This window comes from Carassius auratus, chromosome 28, assembly GCF_003368295.1.
Source record: "Carassius auratus strain Wakin chromosome 28, ASM336829v1, whole genome shotgun sequence".
Lineage (NCBI taxonomy): Eukaryota > Metazoa > Chordata > Actinopteri > Cypriniformes > Cyprinidae > Carassius > Carassius auratus.
In genome coordinates this window covers 22631211-22658321 of record NC_039270.1, presented here as the reverse complement: position 1 = coordinate 22658321, position 27111 = coordinate 22631211, and the positions used below count along the sequence as shown (strand labels likewise).

At 40.7% G+C, this 27111-nt stretch overlaps 3 protein-coding genes across 3 annotated transcripts; all 3 read left to right on the top strand.

The window, feature by feature from the left end:
• The first annotated feature begins 3540 nt into the window (after positions 1–3540).
• LOC113047222 (ferritin, middle subunit-like) lies at positions 3541–4545 on the top strand. Its single transcript, XM_026208561.1, has 4 exons — positions 3541–3660; positions 3795–3941; positions 4053–4178; positions 4306–4545. The coding sequence occupies exons 1-4, from the start codon at positions 3556–3558 to the stop codon at positions 4453–4455; spliced, it is 528 nt and encodes a 175-aa protein (XP_026064346.1). The 5' UTR covers positions 3541–3555; the 3' UTR covers positions 4456–4545.
• A 1410-nt stretch (positions 4546–5955) lies between these two features.
• Positions 5956–6770, top strand: LOC113047397 (ferritin, middle subunit-like; the record flags this gene model as incomplete). The annotated part of the gene is made up of 3 exons (XM_026208749.1): positions 5956–5979; positions 6109–6234; positions 6362–6770. Coding segments are annotated over 3 exons (309 nt in total), but the record flags the coding sequence as incomplete, so codon positions are not given.
• A 7836-nt stretch (positions 6771–14606) lies between these two features.
• LOC113047220 (ferritin, middle subunit-like) lies at positions 14607–15998 on the top strand. Its single transcript, XM_026208558.1, has 4 exons — positions 14607–14846; positions 15222–15368; positions 15506–15631; positions 15759–15998. The coding sequence occupies exons 1-4, from the start codon at positions 14742–14744 to the stop codon at positions 15906–15908; spliced, it is 528 nt and encodes a 175-aa protein (XP_026064343.1). The 5' UTR covers positions 14607–14741; the 3' UTR covers positions 15909–15998.
• The last annotated feature ends 11113 nt before the right edge of the window (positions 15999–27111 follow it).

Sequence of the window (27111 nt, the reverse complement as noted above, 5' to 3'; positions counted from 1 at the left end):
AAATTATTAAAAAATTTACTTTTTTTAAAATGAATTTAAAACAGTTAGAAAATGATTTTACATAAATAAATAAAAAACAGTGAAAATATAGTGCAATCAGTTCGGACATTGCACAGTGCTCATTCAATAAATGCACAGCTAAACAGATGAGTTTTAAGTCTAGATTTAAATGTGACTAGTGTTTTAGCACATCTGATCTCTTCTGGAAGCTGATTCCAACTGTGGGCGGCATAGTAACTAAAGGCATCTCCCCTGGTTTTGTGTGAACCCTTGGTATTTCTAACTGACTCGATCCTAATGACCTGAGTGGTCTGTTAGGTTTATATTTAGATTGTTGGCCTTCAGTTGCTCATCTCAGCTGTATTGTCAGCTATTCCTGAGTGCACAAAACTCAGAATTTTATGTTTATGGGAAGTAAAAACACATAAAAATCATGTTAAAGACCCAGCCAGCAATGACATGTGGGGCCCAGATGAGGGCTTCATGGGCTGCAAATGTGGGCCCCATTATGGGCTTGCACCTGGGATCCATATTGGGGCAAGCCGGTGAAGCCCAGATGTACTAAAAATGGGACCTGTAAGGGTACTGCATGGGTCTTAATTGGGCAATTCATGTCAGAGCCACTTGGGCCCCACCTGCCTAAAGGAGTTTAAAGCTTGCACCAGGATTCAACCATGAATGCCCCTCTGGGCTTTAAGTGGGCTCTGTAAGGCTCTCTAAACCGATACCGATATTTACTGATATTTAATTTTAAAGCCAATATCGGCTGATAATATCGAGCATCTTTAGTTTTCTAAATATGTGTTTCTGCCCCAAGGGACAGGTGTCTGGCACTGGACTATTATTTGTCCAGTAAGTGTTACGGTAGACCTGCAAAAGTTACAAAAAATTGTACAGTAAGTAATTACATAACTCAATAGGCCTACATAGTTGCTTTGCGCCTTTGCCATGCAGGACCCATGTGTTCCCAGTTCAAACCCAACTTAGTACATAAATATGCCATGCAGGACCCATATATGCGTTCCCAGATCAAACCCATGCCCAGTTGGTTCATGCCTATCCCTTATGGGGCCTATGTAATCAGCTCATATGGGCTTCCTATGTGGGACTCATACTACAAAACCTACATGGGACCCGCTGATTTCACCCAGCCAAAGCCCATGCCCACACAGTAACCATGGAACCCATACTTAACCCATCTGGCCCCCATGTGTCATTGCTGGCTGGGGAGTCTTAGTGTTCTAAACAGCACTTATAATTTCTTAAATACTTTAAGGAACACTTAATTTTTTTGAAAATAGGCTCATTTTCCAACTCCCCTAGAGTTGAACAGGTTAGTTTTACCATTTTTGAATCCATTCAGCCATTTTACTGGTCTGACGATAGCATTTTTAACTTAGCTTAGCATAGATCATTGAATCTGATTAGACCGTTAGCATCTCGCTCAAAAATGACCAAAGCGTTTCTATATTTTTCTTTTTTAAACTTTGATTCCCTGGGAATAGAACCCACAACACTTTGTGCTGCTAACGCAATACTCTAGAATTTATAGGATTATAAAAGAGTTCATTGTAACTTCATTGTAAGTTGCCACAACTATAACAGATTTGTTGATTGATTGATTGATTGATTGCCACTAAAATTAATCTAAAATTAACAAATTCCTATGAGATATTAGCTGAGGTTGCAAAGTCTTGTCAGTTTATAACTGCTGATGGCTGCATATTATGTGACATGCAAGTGAGTATTATCTTCTTGAATATATTAAGTACTGATATCAAACATTGCACAAAAGTTTTATATATTTAAGGCACAGTTAGGGTTTATTGATTTGTTTTCTCTAAACTGGCTCAAATTAAACTGCTTTAATATTAGCTAATATAACATACTTTACCTATATGCTACATTTCCATAGACATAGTAGTGATAGTGAAGGGAAAGACCTGTTATGTTTGACATTTAAAAGAGTTTCTCTTGTGTTTTTGTGGTTACCATAGTGCTGAAAAGTCTCTATGAGCAATGCCTGCACTAAAACCATTAACAAATATCTTACTTGTTCATGAAATTTAAATGCTAAATAACTTAGATTAAGCATATGTACCAAACGTTAATTTCAGCTAAATTATATTAACTGCTTTCACGGCAACTCAATTAGTTTTTGAATAATCAACTTAAAAAAAAAATGTTAATGCTACAAATTTTAATTATAAGTTGCCATCACTTAAAATACTTTCTACTTGCAAGAGGTTTTAGATTTTTCACCTCCATGTGATTCTAACTAGTTTTATTCTAGAGAAGTTGTCGATAAACACCTTGTCTAATTATGCTCCATAAAAATACATCTTATAGATCTATTGTAAAAATACAGATAACTTAATTTTTCTAAAGTGGAAATATTTTAGGACAAATATATGAATTATAAATGATTATTGAAACCAAAGAACATGGTTTACTCTAACCAAGTTCAAGGTGTTTATACCTACACCGAAGTGAGCTGATCGGGTTACAAATGTACGGTCCACTAATAGTAAATAAATGCTGAGTCACAAGAACCACAGCTCCATGTCAGCTTTTGGAAAGTGTGCACTTGCTTGTAGCTGAGGTTTCATGGACAATTATGAGTACAAATGTGCTTGTTCACCAGACCAGTTTATCTTGTACTGACAGTTGCCAAGTGAAAACTAGCACTACCTCCACACAGGAATTACATTATTGCAAGATTGTCCCATGATATTTGGTATATTATACAATGCTTCTATTAAGATAAATATAAGGAGCATTCTTAGGTCAGTCACAGTGCTTTCATTTTATTTATTGTTAGTTTGTTTTGGTACATTTTTAACCATATTTATCACACACAACCTCTTCTCGATGATTTATCAAGTCATAGTATTTGAGAAAGCAAAGATCATATGCACAATGGATGCCAATTAAACTTTTATGACAGAGTTTTTCGACAATAACTGCTGATGGCGAAATACTGTGGCAGAAAATGGCTGAAGTTCTATTATATACTAGATTTTCTAGAAAAGTACAAGACTTTCCAGCAAAAGCACTTTATTAAGTGAAATGAGCCACTGCCTCCATGATGCCAAAGAGATGCCATGATCTCAAAATACTTGAGAAATAGGACTTTCTCGTGTGTTGTTGTCTCAATACTTCTTAGTGTATAAAGTATTTTTGAATTTGTATTTTATTTGATTGGTTGCATCTTCAGCTCCACTGAATTTAATGATATGATTTTTGAATTTTTTTTTGGAATCAGTTTACCATTAATTATGAAAAGGTAAAAAAAAGACTCAAGAAACTTGAGCTGTCTTTCCTGTCACAGCTGAATGGAGCTTTGTTACTCGTGTTTTGATTGGCTGGTTTCAGTTCCACTGATGCTTCATGTTGTGAACATATATAAGATGTGAACAGACACCTTCATTTCACTCACATCTTCTGAGGAGATTCTTGCTTCAACAGTGATTGAACAGATCTTTTAGATTTGTTTTACTTATTTAAATTTCGTTTTTATTTTGGACCAAAGTTTTAATAATAAAACTTGCCGAAATGGAGACTTCTCAGATTCGCCAGAACTATGACCACGACTGTGAGGCTCTGATCAACAAGATGATCAACTTGGAGCTTTACGCTGGATACACCTACACCTCCATGGTGAGTAGCATTTTTCATAGTAATAGTAAGTTAGCATAGTAAGTTCTTCATGACATGATATAGGCTTTAATGTGTAGTCTTAATTTCATCTTTAAATTTTATTAATTTTATTTTTTTATTTTTTTTTACCACAGGCTTTCTACTTCAAACGGGATGATGTCGCTCTTCCTGGTTTTGCCAAGTTCTTCAAGAAGAACAGCGAGGAGGAACGTGAACATGCTGAGAAGTTCATGGAGTTCCAGAACAAGAGAGGGGGGCGCATCATGCTTCAGGACATCAAGGTGATTTGATAATGAATTAAGCATTTTGACTTTAACCATTGTAACATAAGAAAATCTGACTCTAGAGTCTGACCTTATGCCATGTTCACTACTGATTGTGTCTCTCTTCAGAAACCTGATCGTGATATGTGGGGCAATGGACTGATTGCTATGCAGTGCGCTCTTCAGCTGGAGAAGAACGTCAACCAGGCTCTGCTGGATCTGCATAAGGTCGCTTCTGAGAAGGGAGACCCTCATGTGAGTGACCCTCATTGTTGAAGTCGAGACTCTAAATCTGCCTGCATATACATGTCTCTTTAAAGCAGTTTCATTCAGTCCTGAGAATTTAGCATCCTAACATCTCCTATATTGTCTTGTCCAACAGCTGTGTGACTTCCTGGAGACTCACTACCTGAATGAGCAGGTTGAGGCCATCAAGAAACTTGGTGACCACATCACCAACCTTTCCAAGATGGATGCTGGCAACAACAGGATGGCGGAGTACCTGTTTGACAAGCACACCCTGGACTGCTAAATGCTGCCCTGAGATAATTTATTAGGCAATGTACTATTAAATTTGAGGGGTTAAACTTTAAACATCAAATAAACTGTCCATCTCAATTTATGAAATGTTTCCTGTGATTATTCATTTTCTGACATCAAGCCAGTGTTTTACTGTTGAAAGTACATTTATTTTAAACCAGTGAATTTGATGAATGAACATTTTGGGTTGGATTGACTTTTCTATTTCAATTCTGGGATTGTACTGTTCTAGTTTTATAATTCAACCAGCAGAGTTGCTTTTTAGTTATCTATGTAAACCTATTCTGAATTTTATTAAACCTACACGGTGAATGATGCAGAAATAAAAGCAAACCAATTACCCCAGCGATCACATTAATATAAGTCTTGTGAAACTGAACTTTTGATTATGAACATAAAGTCTGCACTATTCTTCCCAAAATATGCCAAGAATTGTAAAACAACTGACCCTTTTCCTAGAAAACAATAATGCATACTTCTAAATGGTATTTCAGTCACAACAAAACACAATCCTCTGTCAGTAACCACTATGGAAGCCAAAAAGCTCTGCTCCAAAACGCAGTGAACTGCTTGCTACATACTACCTAGTATACAGCAGACAGTGTACAATCAGTCGAATTTAAATGTAGACAACATTTCTGGATTTATATTTTATGTATAATGATATAAACTTTGTTTTGTTTGTACTCACATACTCCTCTGGACACAGCTCATTGTCTGCTATGCTAACTTGTTGCTGACACATACTTAGGGTGCATGTTATAAAAATGCTTTGTCATTGTCACCTGAACTGAATGCATTTAGGGTACACCAAGGCTAGATGTCACATGGAGAAGTTGTCACAAGGGCTTTATCTCTCTAATCAAGGTTTCAATGAAAGGTCCAGTTTGATTGTTGTTGTCTCCAACAGTGTTTTTAAATGTTGGTTTCTTATATTATCTTATATTACAAGGTCAAGGACAGAGAAGCAAGTATTAGGTCAGCCACACAAAATTATCCTTAATTGTTGGTTTATGTACATATTTTTTTAAACCAATGTTTGAATAAATTAGTTAACGTCAGAAAAAAAAATGAAAAACTAAGAGTTCATAATAACACTTGTGTCATTTATCATTTAGTCCATATACATTTAAATATAAGTAGCAAAAATCTAACTAAAGAAAAACATGTGAGAAATAATATTTTCCTGATCTTAGCCCACTATTGCCCTATTGGTCATATATGAGCTGGAACCAGACCTTACCTAAAGCCATGCCACAAAAACCATGACACCAAATGATTCAATGGCTTGTTCATAGCACTTACCACTAAACAGACCACATATAACAGTCAGACTGAGAATAGGTTGAGTATTGGTGTGTCTGGATATAGACTAGGCCTATATTTGTTGTGAAAATACAAAGTGGTACAGTTGTGACATCAGAAGTGTTGCATCACATATTCAGTTATTTTATTTGAAAATGTATTATTGTAAAACTCTCATAACCTACTGTGCATCATCCTTCAGGACATCAAGGTGATTTGATAGTATTTTGAACTAAAATTTTAATACAATTGTTATTGCTTTAAACTGACATCATGCCAATTTGTAAGGGACTGTTGAATTAGAGGGGATCTTGCTCTTAATGTTTGTGTCTCTCTTCAGAAACCTGATCGTGATGTGTGGGGCAATGGACTGATTGCTATGCAGTGCGCTCTTCAGCTGGAGAAGAACGTCAACCAGGCTCTGCTGGATCTGCATAAGGTCGCCTCTGAGAAGGGAGACCCTCATGTGAGTGACCCTCATTGTTGAAGTCGAGACTTTAGATCTGCCTGCATATACATGTCTCTTTAAAGCAGTTTCATTCAGTCCTGAGAATTTAGCATCCTAACATCTCCTATATTGTCTTGTCCAACAGCTGTGTGACTTCCTGGAGACTCACTACCTGAATGAGCAGGTTGAGGCCTTCAAGAAACTTGGTGACCACATCACCAACCTTTCCAAGATGGATGCTGGCAACAACAGGATGGCGGAGTACCTGTTTGACAAGCACACCCTGGATGAAGACAGCAGCTAAATGATGCCCTCAGATCATCTACATGCTACAAAGCCACCAGCCATATATCAAGCAAGATATTCTTATCACAGCTCTTGTTTAAAATGTTAAAGTTTGATAAGTTTAACATTTTTAAGTTTCATAATGCCCATTAGACAATTTAGTTTTGCTCTCTTTATTAATTGTCATAGCCAAGCCATTGCTTTTCTGTTGAATGTGAACTAATTGATTTTAACATGGTGAGTTTGATGAATAACATTTTTTGGCTGGATTCACTTGTTGTTATTTTTAAAATGGTGAGACCTGGTCTGTGTGCACCTTTTAAGAAACAAATGTGGACTTTTGATGGTAATGGCCCAAGTGAAAAGCCCCATGTACAAAATGTAGGTTGTAAGTTGTAATAAATGTCAATTAACAAGGAAAATATTAACGTTCTTTAAAGCTTTAAAGGTTGTAAAGCTAATTACACCCTTACATGTTTGTTGTAAACAAGAAATCAAAACAAGATGGATATATATTAAGTGAAACTCAAAGTGAATGCATTGCAGCAGTTACATTTCTAGTTTCTGTCATGCTTTTGATGGTGTAAGTCAGTTTTCAAATGAACTATTGCTTCATGTATTTAATGATTGTGGTTTAGACTAATTTAATGGCTTCACACCTATCCTGGCAAAGTGATCATGGTTACTAACGTACTTGCATCTTCCATGATGAGAGAGAAAACGCTGAGTCACAGAGACACAGCTCCATGCAGCTCTTGGGAGTTTGCAGTTGTTGCAGCCGAGAGAATGTGCTTTCACAGGCAATGTCTAGTACAACACTGCTTAGTCAACATGTTTTGCTCCTCCTGAAGAAGACATGCTTGACTAATAACTCGTGTTTCTAAAGGCAGTTATCAAGAAAAAAATGACCTTCCCTCCACAGTGAAATTACATCATGTTTGTCTTGTGATATTTGCCTTAGTATGAACAGGATAATATAATATGTGATTTTTTGCGCTATATGAGCTGAACATATATTGTTAAATGACACATTTTTCATAGAAAATGCTTTCCCCATGAAATTCATGCATGGAGTATTAACAGTTGTGTTAGTGCTAGCAAATAAACACTTTTAACACTTAATAACTTGCTTACAGTAAAGAAACAAAAATGAATAATTATCTGTTTGTGTATTTGTGTGATTGAGATGATAGAGGAATTTATCTATGTAACATAAGCAGTTTTATCCATTAAATTTGGTGTTTATCATTTGTCTAAATTTGTTTAGTTATATTCACTATATTCACTAGATTGTAAAACCCATACTGAAAGTAAAGTAGGCCTTATGATGATGTGGTCATAATTTGCACTTTTAGGATCATCAAGTACTGTGAGGGATTATATAGACAGCATTCACATCTGTGCTATGTATTTATTATTTATAAGTGCACTGGACAATACATATCAATAAGCTGTTTTTCAGTTACAGTAGATAAGATTAGTTCCAACTTTATTTTCACTGTGCAGAATACAAGTATAGAACCAATGAAATGCAGTTAGCATCTAACCAGAGGTGGAAAAATAAATAAATAAATAAATAACACCCCGGAGTATATACAAACCTTGGCCTTGGCCCAGAGAAAACGCCTGCGCTTCTGGATCATGTTTAGATATGGCTTCTTTTTTTACCTAAAGAGTTTCAGCCAGCAACTGCGAATGGCACGGTGGATTGTGTTCATCGACAATGTTTTCTGGAAGTACTCCTGAGCCCATATTACAGTAGCATTCCTGTATGTGATGCAGTGTCATCCCGAAGATCACGGGAATCCAGTATAGTTTTCCGGCCTTGACCCTTACGCACGGAGATTGTTCCAGATTCTCTGAATCTTTGGATGATATTTTGCACTGTAGATGATGATAACTTCAAATATATGATAAGTTAAAATGTACATTTAACTTATCCAGCCTCTTATTGCTACCTGTCCCAAATTTTTTCGAATGTGTAGCTTTCATTTTATGTTTCTAAACGAAACATGGCTAGAAGACAGCTGCAGTGCAACAGTCCTAAATGAAGCAGCCCCTCCTAACTTTACTTTCATGAGTGTCTGCAGGACTGTTAGGAGAGGTGGAGGTGTAGCTGCTCTATTTAAAGATGTCTATCAATGCAAGCAAGTGTCATTTGGTCAGTACTTGTTGAAAGGGACATGAAAAGGTTAACTGTCATGTGATCATGGTGGAGGGTCACGGGATTACCTGGGAATACTAATATTAGTCACCTGGTCACTTAGCCAGGGTAGAGGGAGAGGGGGTGAGTCAGGACGATGTATTCTTTGTTGACCATTCATTCAACATTCATTCATGCAAGCATACCCATCTACAAACTTTTAAAGTGAAGAAATATGTCTTTGCAATAAATGTGAATAACAGCTGTTTGCCTCACTGATACTTTATTATATGCGTCGCAAATGCATTGAGTTCCTGCTTCAGCCTCTCAGCAGCCTTTTAACAATGTAAGATAGCCGCTACACTTGTCTTTTTAATATCTAGGGATTCTGTTTATCATTATTTACAGGCTTCCAAAATACTCTCCAGCCTTTGTTGAAGAGAAATGTTATCAATAATTTCCTCAAAGTTTGACTGTTTTGCTATTGCAGGGGATTTTGGTATTCACATAGATAATGCAGAAAACAAAACTTCAAAAAAATTTGAAAACGGTTCTAAACACTTTTGACCTGATTCTGTCATGATTCTGCCCTCGTGTCCTTGATTTTTCCTAGTCTTGAGGCAGGATCATGGCAGACCCGTGTTTTGTGTACAAGCACATGGCCTTGTCTTTGGGCCATGTGCTTGTGTTGTCTCGTTCCCTTGCCGCGCCCCCCTTGTTATCCTAGTCTTGTCGTGATTGTCCTATCTGTGCCACCTGTCGTGTCTTGATTAGTTCCCCTATTTAGATCTCCCAGTGTGCTCTGTCTTTCGTCGGTTCATTGTTCATCATTTGTGATTGTTTCCTCAAATTGTTCCACTCTGTGAATGTTCTACTTATGTGTTCCTACCTGTCAGCCTCCTGAGATATCGTGCCCTTGTAACCCCTCAAAGAAGTCGTTGCACTACCGTGAGTGTTTGTTAGTAGTTAGTGTTCAGAGTCTTTGTTTACCTTGTTTATTGTGTTTAATAGAGTTATTCAGTGTCTACCCTAGTCCTTGTTTTCCCCCTCGTGGGTTTTGTTTTTCCCCTTTTTGTAAATAAACCCGTGTTGTGATTCCTGTCTGCATTTGAGTTCCTCTTCGCCAAACCCTGACAGATTCAGCATGTGCATGGACCCACACACACAAAGGTGGACACACTCTAGATTTAATCATCAGTAGGGGTCTAAACATTTCATCCATTGTTTTTAAGGACATAGGACTATCTGATCACTTCTGTATTTTCTTTGATATATTGATCTCTGCTACAACTGAATCTAGATCTGTCTCTGTCAGAAGGAGATGCATAAAAGAGAACACAAGTGTACTATTTATGGAGGCTATATCTTTAACACCAAGCATTCCTGCAGACTCTGTTGATATTCTCCGTGATTCCTTTATCTCAAAAGTTAAAAATGTTATTGATGATATTGCTCCAATAATAGTCAATAAGAAAACAGACAGAAATCAGTTTGGAGAAGATCAAACTTAAAATACACTATAGAATCTATAAAGATATCCTTCATGCTTTTAATGTGAAACTAGACACAGCTAGACAGAATTTCTTCACAGAACTTATAAACATTAACTAAAACAACACTCGTACTCTTTTTGCCACTGTTTGAACCCCCCCCCCCCCCCCCCCCCAAGTCAGATTCCCAGTGAAATGCTGTCATTTCTGAGAAGATCATCAATATCAGGAAGGCAATTGACACATCATCAAGCAATGCAGAGGTCAGACAGATTCGGCCACAATATCAAAAAGATACTATGTCTACTTTTGAAGCAATTGATAGCAACATTTTAGAAGAAATAGTGCATCACTGTAACAATATTACCTTTGTAATCATCGGGAAGAAGGAGGCGGGAACCGGCGCACAATCAAAAAGCATTTTAATCATCAAAAATAAATACAAAACGGCGCGTCAGCCCCTCACGGCGACTGACGCGCACAAATAAAAAGCAAACATAAACTAATGTCCCAGGCCTGGTCCTCTCTCGTCCTTCACGGTCGTCACTCCAGTTTTATATCCTTCCATCTCCTACGTGGGACTCGATACTGGCGGTGGGGCGCAGGTGTAGCTCATTTCCAATCACTACACCTGGCCTCACTCCTCGTTCCCACGCCTCTCGGCCCCGCCCCACTCGCCACATACCCCCATCGCCCCTCGCAGGCCGGGGGGTACCCTCGAGACTGCGCTCTACTCCCCCCCCCCCCCCCTCCCTCCGGGGGGGACCGCTCACGGGGACCTGCGGGAACCTGGGGGTAGGACAGACGAGGCGAGAGAAAAGGAGATGGAAGGAGGAGCGACAGGGACAAGAGAGGGGAGAGAGAAAAAAAAAAAAATCCGGTTCCCAGACGCACTGCTGCTCGGCCCTCCACCGGCTGGGTGATCTCCTCCGCGGTGCCCGGCGGTGGCACTGGACGGCCCTCCGCGGACGGCACGACACTCCTCCGCCGCCCGGTGGACGGCGACGGCTCCTCCGATTTTGGGCAGCGGCAGGAGTCCCCCGTTCCCTGCCCCTCCGGATTCCTTCGCGGAGGCAGCAGGCTCCGGCCCCCTAGCGAACGGCGCCGACTCCTCCGCTCCCTCACGGACGTCCCCGGCAACTCGCTCCAGCCCCCCGCCTCGAGCGTCCCTGGCGGCACATACCTCGGCTGCTCGAGGGCACCGCGGATTCACCACAGCGGCGAGGGATCTTCAGCAGCGCGTCCCTCCTTCTCCCGGGCTTCGGCACCACTGTAACGATATGAATTACCTATTCATTGGGAAGAAGGAGGCGGGAACCGGCGCACAATCAAAAACATTTTAATAATCAAAATTAAACACAAAACAGCGCGTCAGCCACTCACGGCGACTGACGTGTACAAATAAAAAGCAAACATAAAATAATATCCCAGGCCTGATCCTCTCTCGTCCTTCACGGTCGTCACTCCAGTTTTATATCCTTCCATCTCCTACGTGGGACTCGATACTGGCGGTGGGGCGCAGGTGTAGCTCATCTCCAATCACTACACCTGGCCTCACTCCTCGTTCCCACGCCTCTCGGCCCCGCCCCACTCGCCACAATCACCTAAAATCGTCAACCTGCTATCTTGACACACCACCCACATCTTTTTTTTCAAAAGTGTGCTTAATTGTTTGGAAGCAGATCTTTAAGAAGTGGTGAATGCCTCACTTCTCTCTGGGACGTTTCCAAACTCCCTGAAAACTGCAGTTGTTAAGCCTCTCCTGAAAAAGAGCAATCTTGATAACACCATTTTGAGAAATTTGGACCAATATCTAATCTTCCTTTTATAGGCAAAATTATAGCAAAGGTAGTTTTTAGTAAGCTGAACAAATACTTAAACTTAAATGGATACCTGGGCAATTTTCAATCTGGTTTCCGACTGCATCACAGCACAGAGACAGCACTCATTAAGATAATAAATGATATTCGCTTAAATTCTGACTCTGGCAAAATGTCGGTGCTGGTATTGCTAGATCTCAGTGCTACGTTTGACACTGTCAATCATAACATACTACTAGAGAGACTGGAAAACTGGGTCGGGCTTTCTGGGATGGTACTCAAATGGTTCAGGTCATACTAAGAAGGGAGAGGTTATTATGTGAGTTTAGGAGAGCATAAGTCTAAGTGGACGTCCATGACATGTGGAGTCCCACAAGGGTCAATTCTTGCACCGCTCTTGTTTAGACTGTATATGCTCCCACTAAGTCAAATAATTAGAAATAACCAAATTGCCTACCACAGCTATGCTGATGATGTCCAGATTTACCTAGCCTTATCTCCAAATGACATCAGCCCAATTGACTCCTTCTGCCTATGTACTGGTGAAATTAATAGTTGGATGTGCCAAAACTTTCTTCAGTTAAACAAGGAAAAAACTGAACTAATTGCATTTGGAAACAAAGATGAAGTTTTCAAGGTGAATGCATACCTTGACACTAGAGGTCTAACTAACGACAGATCTTAGTTTCAGTAGTCATGTCAAAGCAGTAACTAAATCAGCATACTATAATCTAAAAAACATTGCAAGAATTAGATGTTGTGTTTCCAGTTAAGACTTGGAGAAACTTATTCATGCCTTTATCACCAGCAGGGTGGACTATTGTAATGGGCTCCTCACCGGCCTTCCCAAAAAGACCATTACACAGCTGCAGCTCATCCAGAACGCTGCTGCCAGGATTCTGACTAGAACCAGAAAATCTGAGCATTTCACACCAGTCCTCAGATCCTTACACTGGCTTCCAGTTACATTTTGGATTGATTTTAAAGTAATTTTACTCATCTATAAATCACTCAATGTCCCTGTCCTCTTTCCTCCTAGAAACCACACACACACACACACACACACTCACACTCACACACTCACACACTCACATACACATACCTAGTAAAGAACGAAGCTGTGTAATTGAAGTGACTGGATAGGACTGTTCTTACCAACACCTCCACTGGTCTCAAGCCAGCCACCTGCATATCCCTCTCAAAACTCCTTTACAATAGACCCAAACAGAGAAGAAAATAACGTTTTTTATTTCCTTTCAGGAATGAGGCAGGCTGATCAGGTTACAAATACACACATCTTCCATGAGAGACAGAATCACAGAGACGCAGCTCCATGTCAGCTCTTGGGAGTTTGCGGTTGTTGCTGCTGACACCGAGTGAGCTTTGGGAATTTCTGGTAACTACAAAACTGCTTCGTAATTGTGACTTCGCTTCACTGTACTTTTCTGATCAGTCAGGTGTTTAAAGATGGTTTCAAAGAGGAAAAAGACATTAAATCAAAAGTGGAATAGTAGCCTATGTTATTTCAGGATTGTCCCATGATATTTGCCATATTATACACAGGCTACTATTAATATAGTGTTACCAGCTTCCTAAATGCAACCTGGAACTTTTCGTTTTCCTTCCAATGAACATAAGAAAATTACTCCTGGAAAGTTAATTGGCCTAGTTGTTCTATCAAAAAGGTTTAATATTAAATTATCACATGACAATCAGTTATAAGAAATTACCTCTAGCTTATGCTTGATAATGCTGTGACTTTTTACTAACAGCAAAAAAATCACAGCAATACTGTAATACTAACTGTATTTTATTCAGTTACTGAAAGATGGTGAATGACAATCAGTGATCAGAAATTATCTCTAGCCTATGCTTGAAAGATGCCTATGCGTTTATGTAGCTAATGGTAATTAGTTTATATAGCCTATATATGCTAAATTCAATATGCCTGTGACTAGCATGTAGCTTGGAGAAAGGATGAATATATACTGTATATGAATAGGATAACAACCAGACACAGGAACAGTTTCTTCCCTCAGGCAATCCATCTTATGAACAGCTGATAATAACTGTGGAACACACTACACTATTTATATTTATATATACATACACACATACTTAGCATACACTTAAATTTTTTGCACATAATATACCTGTACATACATACATAATGCAATATACCTGCCATACATTGTCAATTTGTATATTGCCGTTCCTTACCTACCTATATGTTTTTTTTATATATATATTTTTTTTTTGTTCTGTCACTGTCATTATGTTGCACTGCGGAGCTTCTGTCACGAAAACAAATTCCTCGTATGTGTGAACATACCTGGCAATAAAGCTCATTCTGATTCTGATATATATAGCCTATATATACACACACACTCACTCTCACACACACACACACACACACACACACATGCTTGTAAAACATGCTTGTAATTGTGACTAGACCTGCTGGACTTACTATGCTATTAATAATGAAACGGAAAATACTATAACTTGATCTTGTCTTCGTTATCTAACCTGACACAGCGGAAAGTCTCGTCACCTCGTTACTCAGCTCGTTCTTTGATTGGCTGGTTTTTAGTTTCACTGACGCATCATTCGCTGATCGTATATAAGATGAACGCGCTCCTTCAGTTCACTCACAGCTTCAGGAAGATCTGAAGAGGTTCTTGCTTCAACAGTGATTGAACGGAACTTCGTGCTCTCCAGAAATTATTTAAACCTATTTAAGCGTATTTATTTTGTACTGACATTTTGATAATAATACCCGCCGGAATGGAGACTTCTCAGATTCGCCAGAACTACGACCGCGACTGCGAGGCTCTGATCAACAAGATGATCAACTTGGAGCTTTACGCTGGATACACCTACACCTCCATGGTGAGTGTTTCTTCTTGTTGTTTATCACTTTGCTAAATCGTTACATGGCAGGGTTTTTTTTCTCTATTGATTATTTGTCCATTCTTGACTAAACATAGGCTATTCACTTCTATCAAACATTCGATAAAATGTTCTAAAGAATTAAAAAGACAAGAAAATTGTATAGATATTTTATAAAAACCTTATAAATAACGCAAATGCCATGAGCAGAAGCTATGCATCAGTATTATGGGATCATCCAAGGCTGTTTACAGTTGTTAGGGGTGACTGCTGATCCGCATTCTTGTTCTGTGATCTGTTACTTTGACTTTGAAACATTGTTCCTTAAGACATATAGTTGCAGCCTTTCTTATTCCTTTATTTGATTTTGTTCAGGCTTTCTACTTCAAACGGGATGATGTCGCTCTTCCTGGTTTTGCCAAGTTCTTCAAGAAGAACAGCGAGGAGGAGCGCGAACATGCTGAGAAGTTCATGGAGTTCCAGAACAAGAGAGGGGGACGCATCATGCTTCAGGACATCAAGGTGCTTTGATAGTATTTTGTATTTTTGAACTAAAACTTTAATACAATTGTTATTGCTATAAACTGACATCATGCCTATTTGTAAGGGACTGTTGAATTAGAGGGGATCTTGCTCTTAATGTTTGTGTCTCTCTTCAGAAACCTGATCGTGATATGTGGGGCAATGGACTGATTGCTATGCAGTGCGCTCTTCAGCTGGAGAAGAACGTCAACCAGGCTCTGCTGGATCTGCATAAGGTCGCCTCTGAGAAGGGAGACCCTCATGTGAGTGACCCTCATTGTTGAAGTCGAGACTCTAGATCTGCCTGCATATACATGTCTCTTTAAAGCAGTTTCATTCAGTCCTGAGAATTTAGCATCCTAACATCTCCTATATTGTCTTGTCCAACAGCTGTGTGACTTCCTGGAGACTCACTACCTGAATGAGCAGGTTGAGGCCATCAAGAAACTTGGTGACCACATCACCAACCTTTCCAAGATGGATGCTGGCAACAACAGGATGGCAGAGTACCTGTTTGACAAGCACACCCTGGACTGCTAAATGCTGCCCTGAGATAATTTATTAGGCAATGTACTATTAAATTTGAGGGGTTAAACTTTAAACATCAAATAAACTGTCCATCTCAATTTATGAAATGTTTCCTGTGATTATTCATTTTCTGACATCAAGCCAGTGTTTTACTGTTGAAAGTACATTTATTTTAAACCAGTGAATTTGATGAATAAACATTTTGGGTTGGATTGACTTTTCTATTTCAATTCTGGGATTGTACTGTTCTAGTTTTATAATTCAACCAGCAGAGTTGCTTTTTAGTTATCTATGTAAACCTATTCTGAATTTTATTAAATCTACACGGTGAATGATGCCGAAATAAAAGCAAACCAATTACCCCAGCGTTCACATTAATATAAGTCTTGTGAAACTGAACTTTTGATTATGAACATAAAGTCTGCACTATACTTACCAAAATATGCCAAGAATTGTAAAACAACTGACCCTTTTCCTAGAAAACAATAATGCATACTTCTAAATGGTATTTCTGTCACAACAAACACAATCCTCTGTCAGTAACCACTATGGAAGCCAAAAAGCTCTGCTCCAAAATGCAGTGAACTGCTTGCTACATACTACCTAGTATACAGCAGACAGTGTACAATCAGTCGAATTTAAATGTAGACAACATTTCTGGATTTATATTTTATGTATAATGATATAAACCTTTTATTGTCAGGCTGTTGCACACTCTTTGTGCTGTTGCACACTAATTCCTGGAGTTTTCATTTGAGATGTAATCTTTTCAGTTCGGACAGCCTGATGTACAAAGGAATAATTTTAGTTTTACTCAATTGAATCTTTGGACTTTGACGATTAGATTGCGGAAGCACAAGAGCAAGAGGTATATCTTGTCACAATTAATTATGGGTCTGCTTTCTCTGTGATGCCTTAAAATTTGTTTCAAACAAAACACATTCAATGTCTAACATTTAGTTAAACTATATTAAAAAAAAAGACAGGGCGGAAAAAAAAAAAATATAAATCCATTTATAGACTTTAAGAGTCAACCATCAACCTTGACCCCTGAGTTTGGAGAGACTAATGGCTGATTCCACCTGCAGCAGGTCATTGTTGGTACCTGGTGGGGAAACAAAATTTGCTTTGTTTGTACTCACATACTCCTCTGGACACAGCTCATTGTCTGGTATGCTAACTTGTTGCTGACACATACTTAGGGTGCATGTTATAAAAATGCTTTGTCATTGTCACCTGAACTGAATGCATTTAGGGTACACCAAGGCTAGATGTCACATGGAGAAGTTGTCACAAGGGCTTTATCTCTCTAATCAAGGTTTCAATGAAAGGTCCAGTTTGATTGTTGTTGTCTCCAACAGTGTTTTTAAATGTTGGTTTCTTATATTATCTTATATTACAAGGTCAAGGACAGAGAAGCAAGTATTAGGTCAGCCACACAAAATTATCCTTAATTGTTGGTTTATGTACATATTTTTTTAAACCAATGTTTGAATAAATTAGTTAACGTCAGAAAAAAAAAATGAAAAACTAAGAGTTCATAATAACACTTGTGTCATTTATCATTTAGTCCATATACATTTAAATATAAGTAGCAAAAATCTAACTAAAGAAGAACATGTGAGAAATAATATTTTCCTGATCTTAGCCCACTATTGCCCTATTGGTCATATATGAGCTGGAACCAGGCCTTACCTAAAGCCATGCCACAAAAAAAAACATGACACCAAATGATTCAATGGCTTGTTCATAGCACTTACCACTAAACAGACCACATATAACAGTCAGACTGAGAATAGGTTGAGTATTGGTGTGTCTGGATATAGACTAGGCCTATATTTGTTGTGAAAATACAATACAAATACAAAGTGGTACAGTTGTGACATCAGAAGTGTTGCATCACATATTCAGTTATTTTATTTGAAAATGTATTATTGTAAAACTCTCATAACCTACTGTGCATCATCCTTCAGGACATCAAGGTGATTTGATAGTATTTTGAACTAAAATTTTAATACAATTGTTATTGCTTTAAACTGACATCATGCCTAGTTGTAAGGGACTGTTGAATTAGAGGGGATCTTGCTCTTAATGTTTGTGTCTCTCTTCAGAAACCTGATCGTGATATGTGGGGCAATGGACTGATTGCTATGCAGTGCGCTCTTCAGCTGGAGAAGAACGTCAACCAGGCTCTGCTGGATCTGCATAAGGTCGCCTCTGAGAAGGGAGACCCTCATGTGAGTGACCCTCATTGTTGAAGTCGAGACTTTAGATCTGCCTCACTACCTGAATGAGCAGGTTGAGCCACCAAGAAACTTGGTGACCACATCACCAACCTTTCCAAGATGGATGCTGGCAACAACAGGATGGCGGAGTACCTGTTTGACAAGCACACCCTGGATGAAGACAGCAGCTAAATGATGCCCTCAGATCATCTACATGCTACAAAGCCACCAGCCATATATCAAGCAAGATATTCTTATCACAGCTCTTGTTTAAAATGTTAAAGTTTGATAAGTTTAACATTTTTAAGTTTCATAATGCCCATTAGACAATTTAGTTTTGCTCTCTTTATTAATTGTCATAGCCAAGCCATTGCTTTTCTGTTGAATGTGAACTAATTGATTTTAACATGGTGAGTTTGATGAATAACATTTTTTGGCTGGATTCACTTGTTGTTATTTTTAAAATGGTGAGACCTGGTCTGTGTGCACCTTTTAAGAAACAAATGTGGACTTTTGATGGTAATGGCCCAAGTGAAAAGCCCCATGTACAAAATGTAGGTTGTATGTTGTAATAAATGTCAATTAACAAGGAAAATATTAACGTTCTTTAAAGCTTTAAAGGTTGTAAAGCTAATTACACCCTTACATGTTTGTTGTAAACAAGAAATCAAAACAAGATGGATATATATTAAGTGAAACTCAAAGTGAATGCATTGCAGCAGTTACATTTCTAGTTTCTGTCATGCTTTTGATGGTGTAAGTCAGTTTTCAAATGAACTATTGCTTCATGTATTTAATGATTGTGGTTTAGACTAATTTAATGGCTTCACACCTATCCTGGCAAAGTGATCATGGTTACTAACGTACTTGCATCTTCCATGATGAGAGAGAAAATGCTGAGTCACAGTGACACAGCTCCATGCAGCTCTTGGGAGTTTGCAGTTGTTGCAGCCGAGAGAATGTGCTTTCACAGGCAATGTCTAGTACAACACTGCTTAGTCAACATGTTTTGCTCCTCCTGAAGAAGACACGCTTGACTGATAACTCATGTTTCTAAAGGCAGTTATCAAGAAAAAAATGACCTTCCCTCCACAGTGAAATTACATCATGTTTGTCTTGTGATATTTGCCTTAGTATGAACAGGATAATATAATATGTGATTTTTTGCGCTATATGAGCTGAACATATATTGTTAAATGACACATTTTTCATAGAAAATGCTTTCCCCATGAAATTCATGCATGGAGTATTAACAGTTGTGTTAGTGCTAGCAAATAAACACTTTTAACACTTAATAACTTGCTTACAGTAAAGAAACAAAAATAATAATTATCTGTTTGTGTATTTGTGTGATTGAGATGATAGAGGAATTTATCTATGTAACATAAGCAGTTTTATCCATTAAATTTGGTGTTTATCATTTGTCTAAATTTGTTTAGTTATATTCACTATATTCACTAGATTGTAAAACCCATACTGAAAGTAAAGTAGGCCTTATGATGATGTGGTCATAATTTGCACTTTTAGGATCATCAAGTACAGTGAGGGATTATATAGACAGCATTCACATCTGTGCTATGTATTTATTATTTATAAGTGCACTGGACAATACATATCAATAAGCTGTTTTTCAGTTACAGTAGATAAGATTAGTTCCAACTTTATTTTCACTGTGCAGAATACAAGTATAGAACCAATGAAATGCAGTTAGCATCTAACCAGAGGTGGAAAAATAAATAAATAAATAAATAACACCCCGGAGTATATACAAACCTTGGCCTTGGCCCAGAGAAAACGCCTGCGCTTCTGGATCATGTTTAGATATGGCTTCTTTTTTTACCTAAAGAGTTTCAGCCAGCAACTGCGAATGGCACGGTGGATTGTGTTCATCGACAATGTTTTCTGGAAGTACTCCTGAGCCCATATTACAGTAGCATTCCTGTATGTGATGCAGTGTCATCCCGAAGATCACGGGAATCCAGTATAGTTTTCCGGCCTTGACCCTTACGCACGGAGATTGTTCCAGATTCTCTGAATCTTTCGATGATATTTTGCACTGTAGATGATGATAACTTCAAATATATGATAAGTTAAAATGTACATTTAACTTATCCAGCCTCTTATTGCTACCTGTCCTAAATTTTTTTGAATGTGTAGCTTTCATTTTATGTTTCTAAACGAAACATGGCTAGAAGACAGCTGCAGTGCAACAGTCCTAAATGAAGCAGCCCCTCCTAACTTTACTTTCATGAGTGTCTGCAGGACTGTTAGGAGAGGTGGAGGTGTAGCTGCTCTATTTAAAGATGTCTATCAATGCAAGCAAGTGTCATTTGGTCAGTACTTGTTGAAAGGGACATGAAAAGGTTAACTGTCATGTGATCATGGTGGAGGGTCACGGGATTACCTGGGAATACTAATATTAGTCACCTGGTCACTTAGCCAGGGTAGAGGGAGAGGGGGTGAGTCAGGACGATGTATTCTTTGTTGACCATTCATTCAACATTCATTCATGCAAGCATACCCATCTACAAACTTTTAAAGTGAAGAAATATCTGTCTGTGCAATAAATGTGAATAACAGCTGTTTGCCTCACTGATACTTTATTATATGCGTCGCAAATGCATTGAGTTCCTGCTTCAGCCTCTCAGCGACCTTTTAAAAATGTAAGATAGCCGCTACACTTGTCTTTTTAATATCTAGGGATTCTGTTTATCATTATTTACAGGCTTCCAAAATACTCTCCAGCCTTTGTTGAAGAGAAATGTTATCAATAATTTCCTCAAAGTTTGACTGTTTTGCTATTGCAGGGGATTTTGGTATTCACATAGATAATGCAGAAAACAAAACTTCAAAAAAATTTGAAAACGGTTCTAAACACTTTTGACCTGATTCTGTCATGATTCTGCCCTCGTGTCCTTGATTTTTCCTAGTCTTGAGGCAGGATCATGGCAGACCCGTGTTTTGTGTACAAGCACATGGCCTTGTCTTTGGGCCATGTGCTTGTGTTGTCTCGTTCCCTTGCCCCGCCCCCCTTGTTATCCTAGTCTTGTCGTGATTGTCCTATCTGTGCCACCTGTCGTGTCTTGATTAGTTCCCCTATTTAGATCTCCCAGTGTGCTCTGTCTTTCGTCGGTTCATTGTTCATCATTTGTGATTGTTTCCTCAAATTGTTCCACTCTGTGAATGTTCTACTTATGTGTTCCTACCTGTCAGCCTCCTGAGATATCGTGCCCTTGTAACCCCTCAAAGAAGTCGTTGCACTACCGTGAGTGTTTGTTAGTAGTTAGTGTTCAGAGTCTTTGTTTACCTTGTTTATTGTGTTTAATAGAGTTATTCAGTGTCTACCCTAGTCCTTGTTTTCCCCCTCGTGGGTTTTGTTTTTCCCCTTTTTGTAAATAAACCCTTCGTGTTGTGATTCCTGTCTGCATTTGAGTTCCTCCTCGCCAAACCCTGACATAATGAACCAACCAAAAAGGAACTCAGCAGGCAGGAGGTCCTCCGAGCTCCAACACCTGTTGGAGTTCCGTCGTCAATGTTGGATGTCATCCCCCACCGACAGGAAGGGGGTCACCCTCCCATACTCGCCCGAGGGGGAATGGATCCTCCAAAATTATGCCCGGCTGTGGGAGAGCGTCTCCCAGGAGGAGCCACAGAGGTCCCCTCCACCTACCCAGCTGCCAACAATCCCAGAGGGTCGTGTCCTGGCCGTGGCAACCCTGGGGGATCAGGCAAGTCCCTCCCAGAATCCTGAGGCACCTCCCACTACCTTCAGTCTCCCCAACAAGCGAGGGAGACAGTTTTCGTGGGAGTCAGCCTCGGAATCGTCGGCGTCAGAGTCCGCCCTGCCCGAGACCAAACTCCCCCAACCTGCCTCTGACCCAGCTGTGGCCTCTGCACCGCGGCCAAGGAGGAAGAGGAAGAAGAAGGGGCCTGCCGGTCCTGTGACCCTGTCTCCTCCTGAGTCGGCGAGGTCTCCTGAGCCAGCGGCGGTGAGCGCTGGCGTGCCCGAGCCAGCGGCGGAGAGCGGTGAGCGTGCCCGTGCCAGCAGCGGTGAGCGCTGGCGTGCCCGAGCCGGCAAAGAAGAGAGCTGTATTCAAGTCTGCAGTCGTGAAAGCGGAGGAGAGAGCCGCAGCCGACTCTGCAGCAGAAACTCTTCTACAGTCTGTCTCATCTCGTAAGGAGATGCCCATTATTATTGCCGCTAAGTCTTTGTCTGATTATCTGTCCCGTCTTGTTCAAATTTTAGAAGTCCCCGTCAGTCCTGTCTTGTCCCCTGACCCTGTCCCCAGAAATCCAGAGTGTCCAGCCGTTGTCCCCCCGTGTTCTGTGGTCCCCCGTGTTCTGTGGTCCCCCCGTGTCCTGTGGTCCCCCCGTGTCCAGTAGATGTGGTCCCCCCGTGTCCAGTAGATGTGGTCGCCCCGTGTCCAGTAGATGTTGTCGCCCCGTGTCGTCCAGCTGCCCCGTGTCCTGTGACCCCTCCGGTCATGTCCTCTGTCAGTTGTCCCGAGACCCCTTCCCACCCCTCACCACCCAGACCTGCCCGGACCCCTCGTCGTCAGCCTTCGGCCCGCCCTCCTAAGACTCCTGCCCCACCCACCCTGGTCTGTCCCCCATGAACTTTGTGGTCCCGCCTCCTCCCCTTCCCTGTTTGTTTTTTTTTTATTTGTCACCCCAACCCTGCCATTGTGTATTTATGTTTGCCTTTGTTATTATTTGTCATGTCTTGTTGGTTTGTGTCGGTGTCCCAGTCTGTCATGTCAGTCATGTCCCGTGTTTGATGTTCCCTTGAGGAGCGTCTGGAAGCCGCTCCTTAAGGGAGGGGTTCTGTCATGATTCTGCCCTCGTGTCCTTGATTTTTCCTAGTCTTGAGGCAGGATCATGGCAGACCCGTGTTTTGTGTACAAGCACATGGCCTTGTCTTTGGGCCATGTGCTTGTGTTGTCTCGTTCCCTTGCCCCGCCCCCCTTGTTATCCTAGTCTTGTCGTGATTGTCCTATCTGTGCCACCTGTCGTGTCTTGATTAGTTCCCCTATTTAGATCTCCCAGTGTGCTCTGTCTTCGTCGGTTCATTGTTCATCATTTGTGATTGTTTCCTCAAATTGTTCCACTCTGTGAATGTTCTACTTATGTGTTCCTACCTGTCAGCCTCCTGAGATATCGTGCCCTTGTAACCCCTCAAAGAAGTCGTTGCACTACCGTGAGTGTTTGTTAGTAGTTAGTGTTCACAGTCTTTGTTTACCTTGTTTATTGTGTTTAATAGAGTTATTCAGTGTCTACCCTAGTCCTTGTGTTCCCCCTCGTGGGTTTTGTTTTTCCCCTTTTTGTAAATAAACCCTTCGTGTTGTGATTCCTGTCTGCATTTGAGTTCCTCCTCGCCAAACCCTGACAGATTCAGCATGTGCATGGACCCACACACAAAGGTGGACACACTCTAGATTTAATCATCAGTAGGGGTCTAAACATTTCATCCATTGTTTTTAAGGACATAGGACTATCTGATCACTTCTGTATTTTCTTTGATATATTGATCTCTGCTACAACTGAATCTAGATCTGTCTCTGTCAGAAGGAGATGCATAAACGAGAACACAAGTGTACTATTTATGGAGGCTATATCTTTAACACCAAGCATTCCTGCAGACTCTGTTGATATTCTCCGTGATTCCTTTATCTCAAAAGTTAAAAATGTTATTGATGATATTGCTCCAATAATAGTCAATAAGAAAACAGACAGAAATCAGTTTGGAGAAGATCAAACTTAAAATACACTATAGAATCTATAAAGATATCCTTCATGCTTTTAATGTGAAACTAGACACAGCTAGACAGAATTTCTTCACAGAACTTATAAACAGTAACTAAAACAACACTCGTACTCTTTTTGCCACTGTTTGAACCCCCCCAAGTCAGATTCCCAGTGAAATGCTGTCATTTCTGAGAAGATCATCAATATCAGGAAGGCAATTGACACATCATCAAGCAATGCAGAGGTCAGACAGATTCGGCCACAATATCAAAAAGATACTATGTCTACTTTTGAAGCAATTGATAGCAACATTTTAGAAGAAATAGTGCATCACTGTAACAATATTACCTTTGTAATCATCGGGAAGAAGGAGGCGGGAACCGGCGCACAATCAAAAAGCATTTTAATAATCAAAAATAAATATAAAACGCAAATAAAAAGCAAACATAAACTAATGTCCCAGGCCTGGTCCTCTCTCGTCCTTCACGGTCGTCACTCCAGTTTTATATCCTTCCATCTCCTACGTGGGACTCGATACTGGCGGTGGGGCGCAGGTGTAGCTCATTTCCAATCACTACACCTGGCCTCACTCCTCGTTCCCACGCCTCTCGGCCCCGCCCCACTCGCCACATACCCCCATCGCCCCTCGCAGGCCGGGGGGTACCCTCGAGACTGCGCTCTACTCCCCCCCCCCCCTTCCCTCCGGGGGGGACCGCTCACGGGGACCTGCGGGAACCTGGGGGTAGGACAGACGAGGCGAGAGAAAAGGAGATGGAAGGAGGAGCGACAGGGACGAGAGAGGGGAGAGAGAAAAAAAAAAAAATCCGGTTCCCAGACGCACTGCTGCTCGGCCCTCCACCGGCTGGGTGATCTCCTCCACGGTGCCCGGCGGTGGCACTGGACGGCCCTCGGCGGACTGCACGACACTCCTCCGCCGCCCGGTGGACGGCGACGGCTCCTCCGATTTTGGGCAGCGGCAGGAGTCCCCCGTTCCCTGCCCCTCCGGATTCCTTCACGGAGGCAGCAGGCTCCGGCCCCCTAGCGAACGGCGCCGACTCCTCCGCTCCCTCACGGACGGCAGCCGCCCCTCCATATCGTGGGCGGTCGGCAGCGAGCTCGCCCGTCCCCGGCAACTCGCTCCAGCCCCCCGCCTCGAGCGTCCCTGGCGGCACATACCTCGCCTGCTCGAGGGCACCGCGGATTCACCACAACGGCGAGGGATCTTCAGCAGCGCGTCCCTCCTTCTCCCGGGCTTCGGCACCACTGTAACGATATGAATTACCTATTCATTGGGAAGAAGGAGGCGGGAACCGGCGCACAATCAAAAACATTTTAATAATCAAAATTAAACACAAAACAGCGCGTCAGCCACTCACGGCGACTGACGTGTACAAATAAAAAGCAAACATAAAATAATATCCCAGGCATGGTCCTCTCTCGTCCTTCACGGTCGTCACTCCAGTTTTATATCCTTCCATCTCCTACGTGGGACTCGATACTGGCGGTGGGGCGCAGGTGTAGCTCATCTCCAATCACTACTAGTGATGTGTCGTTCGTGAACGAATCGTTCTTTTTGAACGAATCTTTTAGGTGAACGAATCGTTCTCGTTCACGTAATCCACTGACTCATATTTCTCGTTCAGTGAAGTTCCTCCCTCCACAGCAGCGCGGCGCTATAAGCAGCGCATGCGCAGCTCAGTGAACCGGGTAACAACTGTTTCATCCTGTCAAAGAATTACTCAACCTCGAGCCAATAGCCTTCGAGTATGAGATGTGACAGAGTATTTGATTTGTTGAATGTAGTGAACGAATACGCCCTTCAATGAACGAGTTTCATATGAGTCTGAACTAGATCTAGAGATCTTATCGTTCGTGAATGAAATGACTGAACTGGCACACATGTCGTTCGTGAATGAGTTGAATGATACATCTCGTTCGTGAATGAAATGACTGACCTGATGGTCAGGGTATATTCTGGCAAACCGTTTACCAATCACGTTTCTCAATCGGCAAAGCACATGTCGTTCGTGCACGAGTTGAATGATTTAGTAAATCTCGTTCGTGAATGAAATGACTGAACTGGCACACATGTCATTCGTGAACGAGCTGAATGAACGGATACATGTCGTTCGTGAATGAAATGAACTGGTACATAGCTTATCTCGTTCGTGAACGAAATGAATGAGAGTAAACCGGGTCAGTCTGCCATTTAGCATGTCAATCTCGCAAAAATGCAAAGCGCAGTTATAGGTACTGTACTGTGCACATACGCTTGTTTTGATATTTAGCAACTCCACGTTTAATCCACGATTGATGAATGTGAATATATAATATACAAACTGTCTGACCAAACAATTAAAATGCTATTTAGGCAAGAAAACCTTGTGCTTTGTTCATCTGAACAACTTAATTAGACTTTATATTTTGAATGCGATTATACACACATTTTAATAAAGCCAGATCAGTTTTTGCAACAAGTGAATACGTTCGTTGACTTAAGACGTAACAACATAATACACTTTTTTTTTTGCCATCTGCTGGCTTATTTTGTGTAATACGAAGAAATGGTCACTGAACGAATCAGTGAACGATTCTGAACAAATCATTTTGGTGAACGAACTGAAAATGAACGAATCACTAGAAAGAATCATAATTTCCACCACTAATCACTACACCTGGCCTCACTCCTCGTTCCCACGCCTCTCGGCCCCGCCCCACTCGCCACAATCACCTAAAATCGTCAACCTGCTATCTTGACACACCTCCCACATCTTTTTTTTCAAAAGTGTGCTTAATTGTTTGGAAGCAGATCTTTAAGAAGTGGTGAATGCCTCACTTCTCTCTGGGACGTTTCCAAACTCCCTGAAAACTGCAGTTGTTAAGCCTCTCCTGAAAAAGAGCAATCTTGATAACACCATTTTGAGAAATTTGGACCAATATCTAATCTTCCTTTTATAGGCAAAATTATAGCAAAGGTAGTTTTTAGTAAGCTGAACAAATACTTAAACTTAAATGGATACCTGGGCAATTTTCAATCTGGTTTCCGACTGCATCACAGCACAGAGACAGCACTCATTAAGATAATAAATGATATTCGCTTAAATTCTGACTCTGGCAAAATGTCGGTGCTGGTATTGCTAGATCTCAGTGCTACGTTTGACACTGTCAATCATAACATACTACTAGAGAGACTGGAAAACTGGGTCGGGCTTTCTGGGATGGTACTCAAATGGTTCAGGTCATAC

Coding starts and splice junctions, on each gene's coding strand:
- LOC113047222 (XM_026208561.1), top strand. CDS start 3,556: ATGGAGACTTCTCAGATTCGCCAGAACTATGACCACGACTGTGAGGCT. Junction 3,942..4,052: donor TCATGCTTCAGGACATCAAG/GTGATTTGATAA, acceptor GTCTCTCTTCAG/AAACCTGATCGTGATATGTG. Junction 4,179..4,305: donor CTGAGAAGGGAGACCCTCAT/GTGAGTGACCCT, acceptor CTTGTCCAACAG/CTGTGTGACTTCCTGGAGAC.
- LOC113047220 (XM_026208558.1), top strand. CDS start 14,742: ATGGAGACTTCTCAGATTCGCCAGAACTACGACCGCGACTGCGAGGCT. Junction 14,847..15,221: donor GATACACCTACACCTCCATG/GTGAGTGTTTCT, acceptor GATTTTGTTCAG/GCTTTCTACTTCAAACGGGA. Junction 15,369..15,505: donor TCATGCTTCAGGACATCAAG/GTGCTTTGATAG, acceptor GTCTCTCTTCAG/AAACCTGATCGTGATATGTG.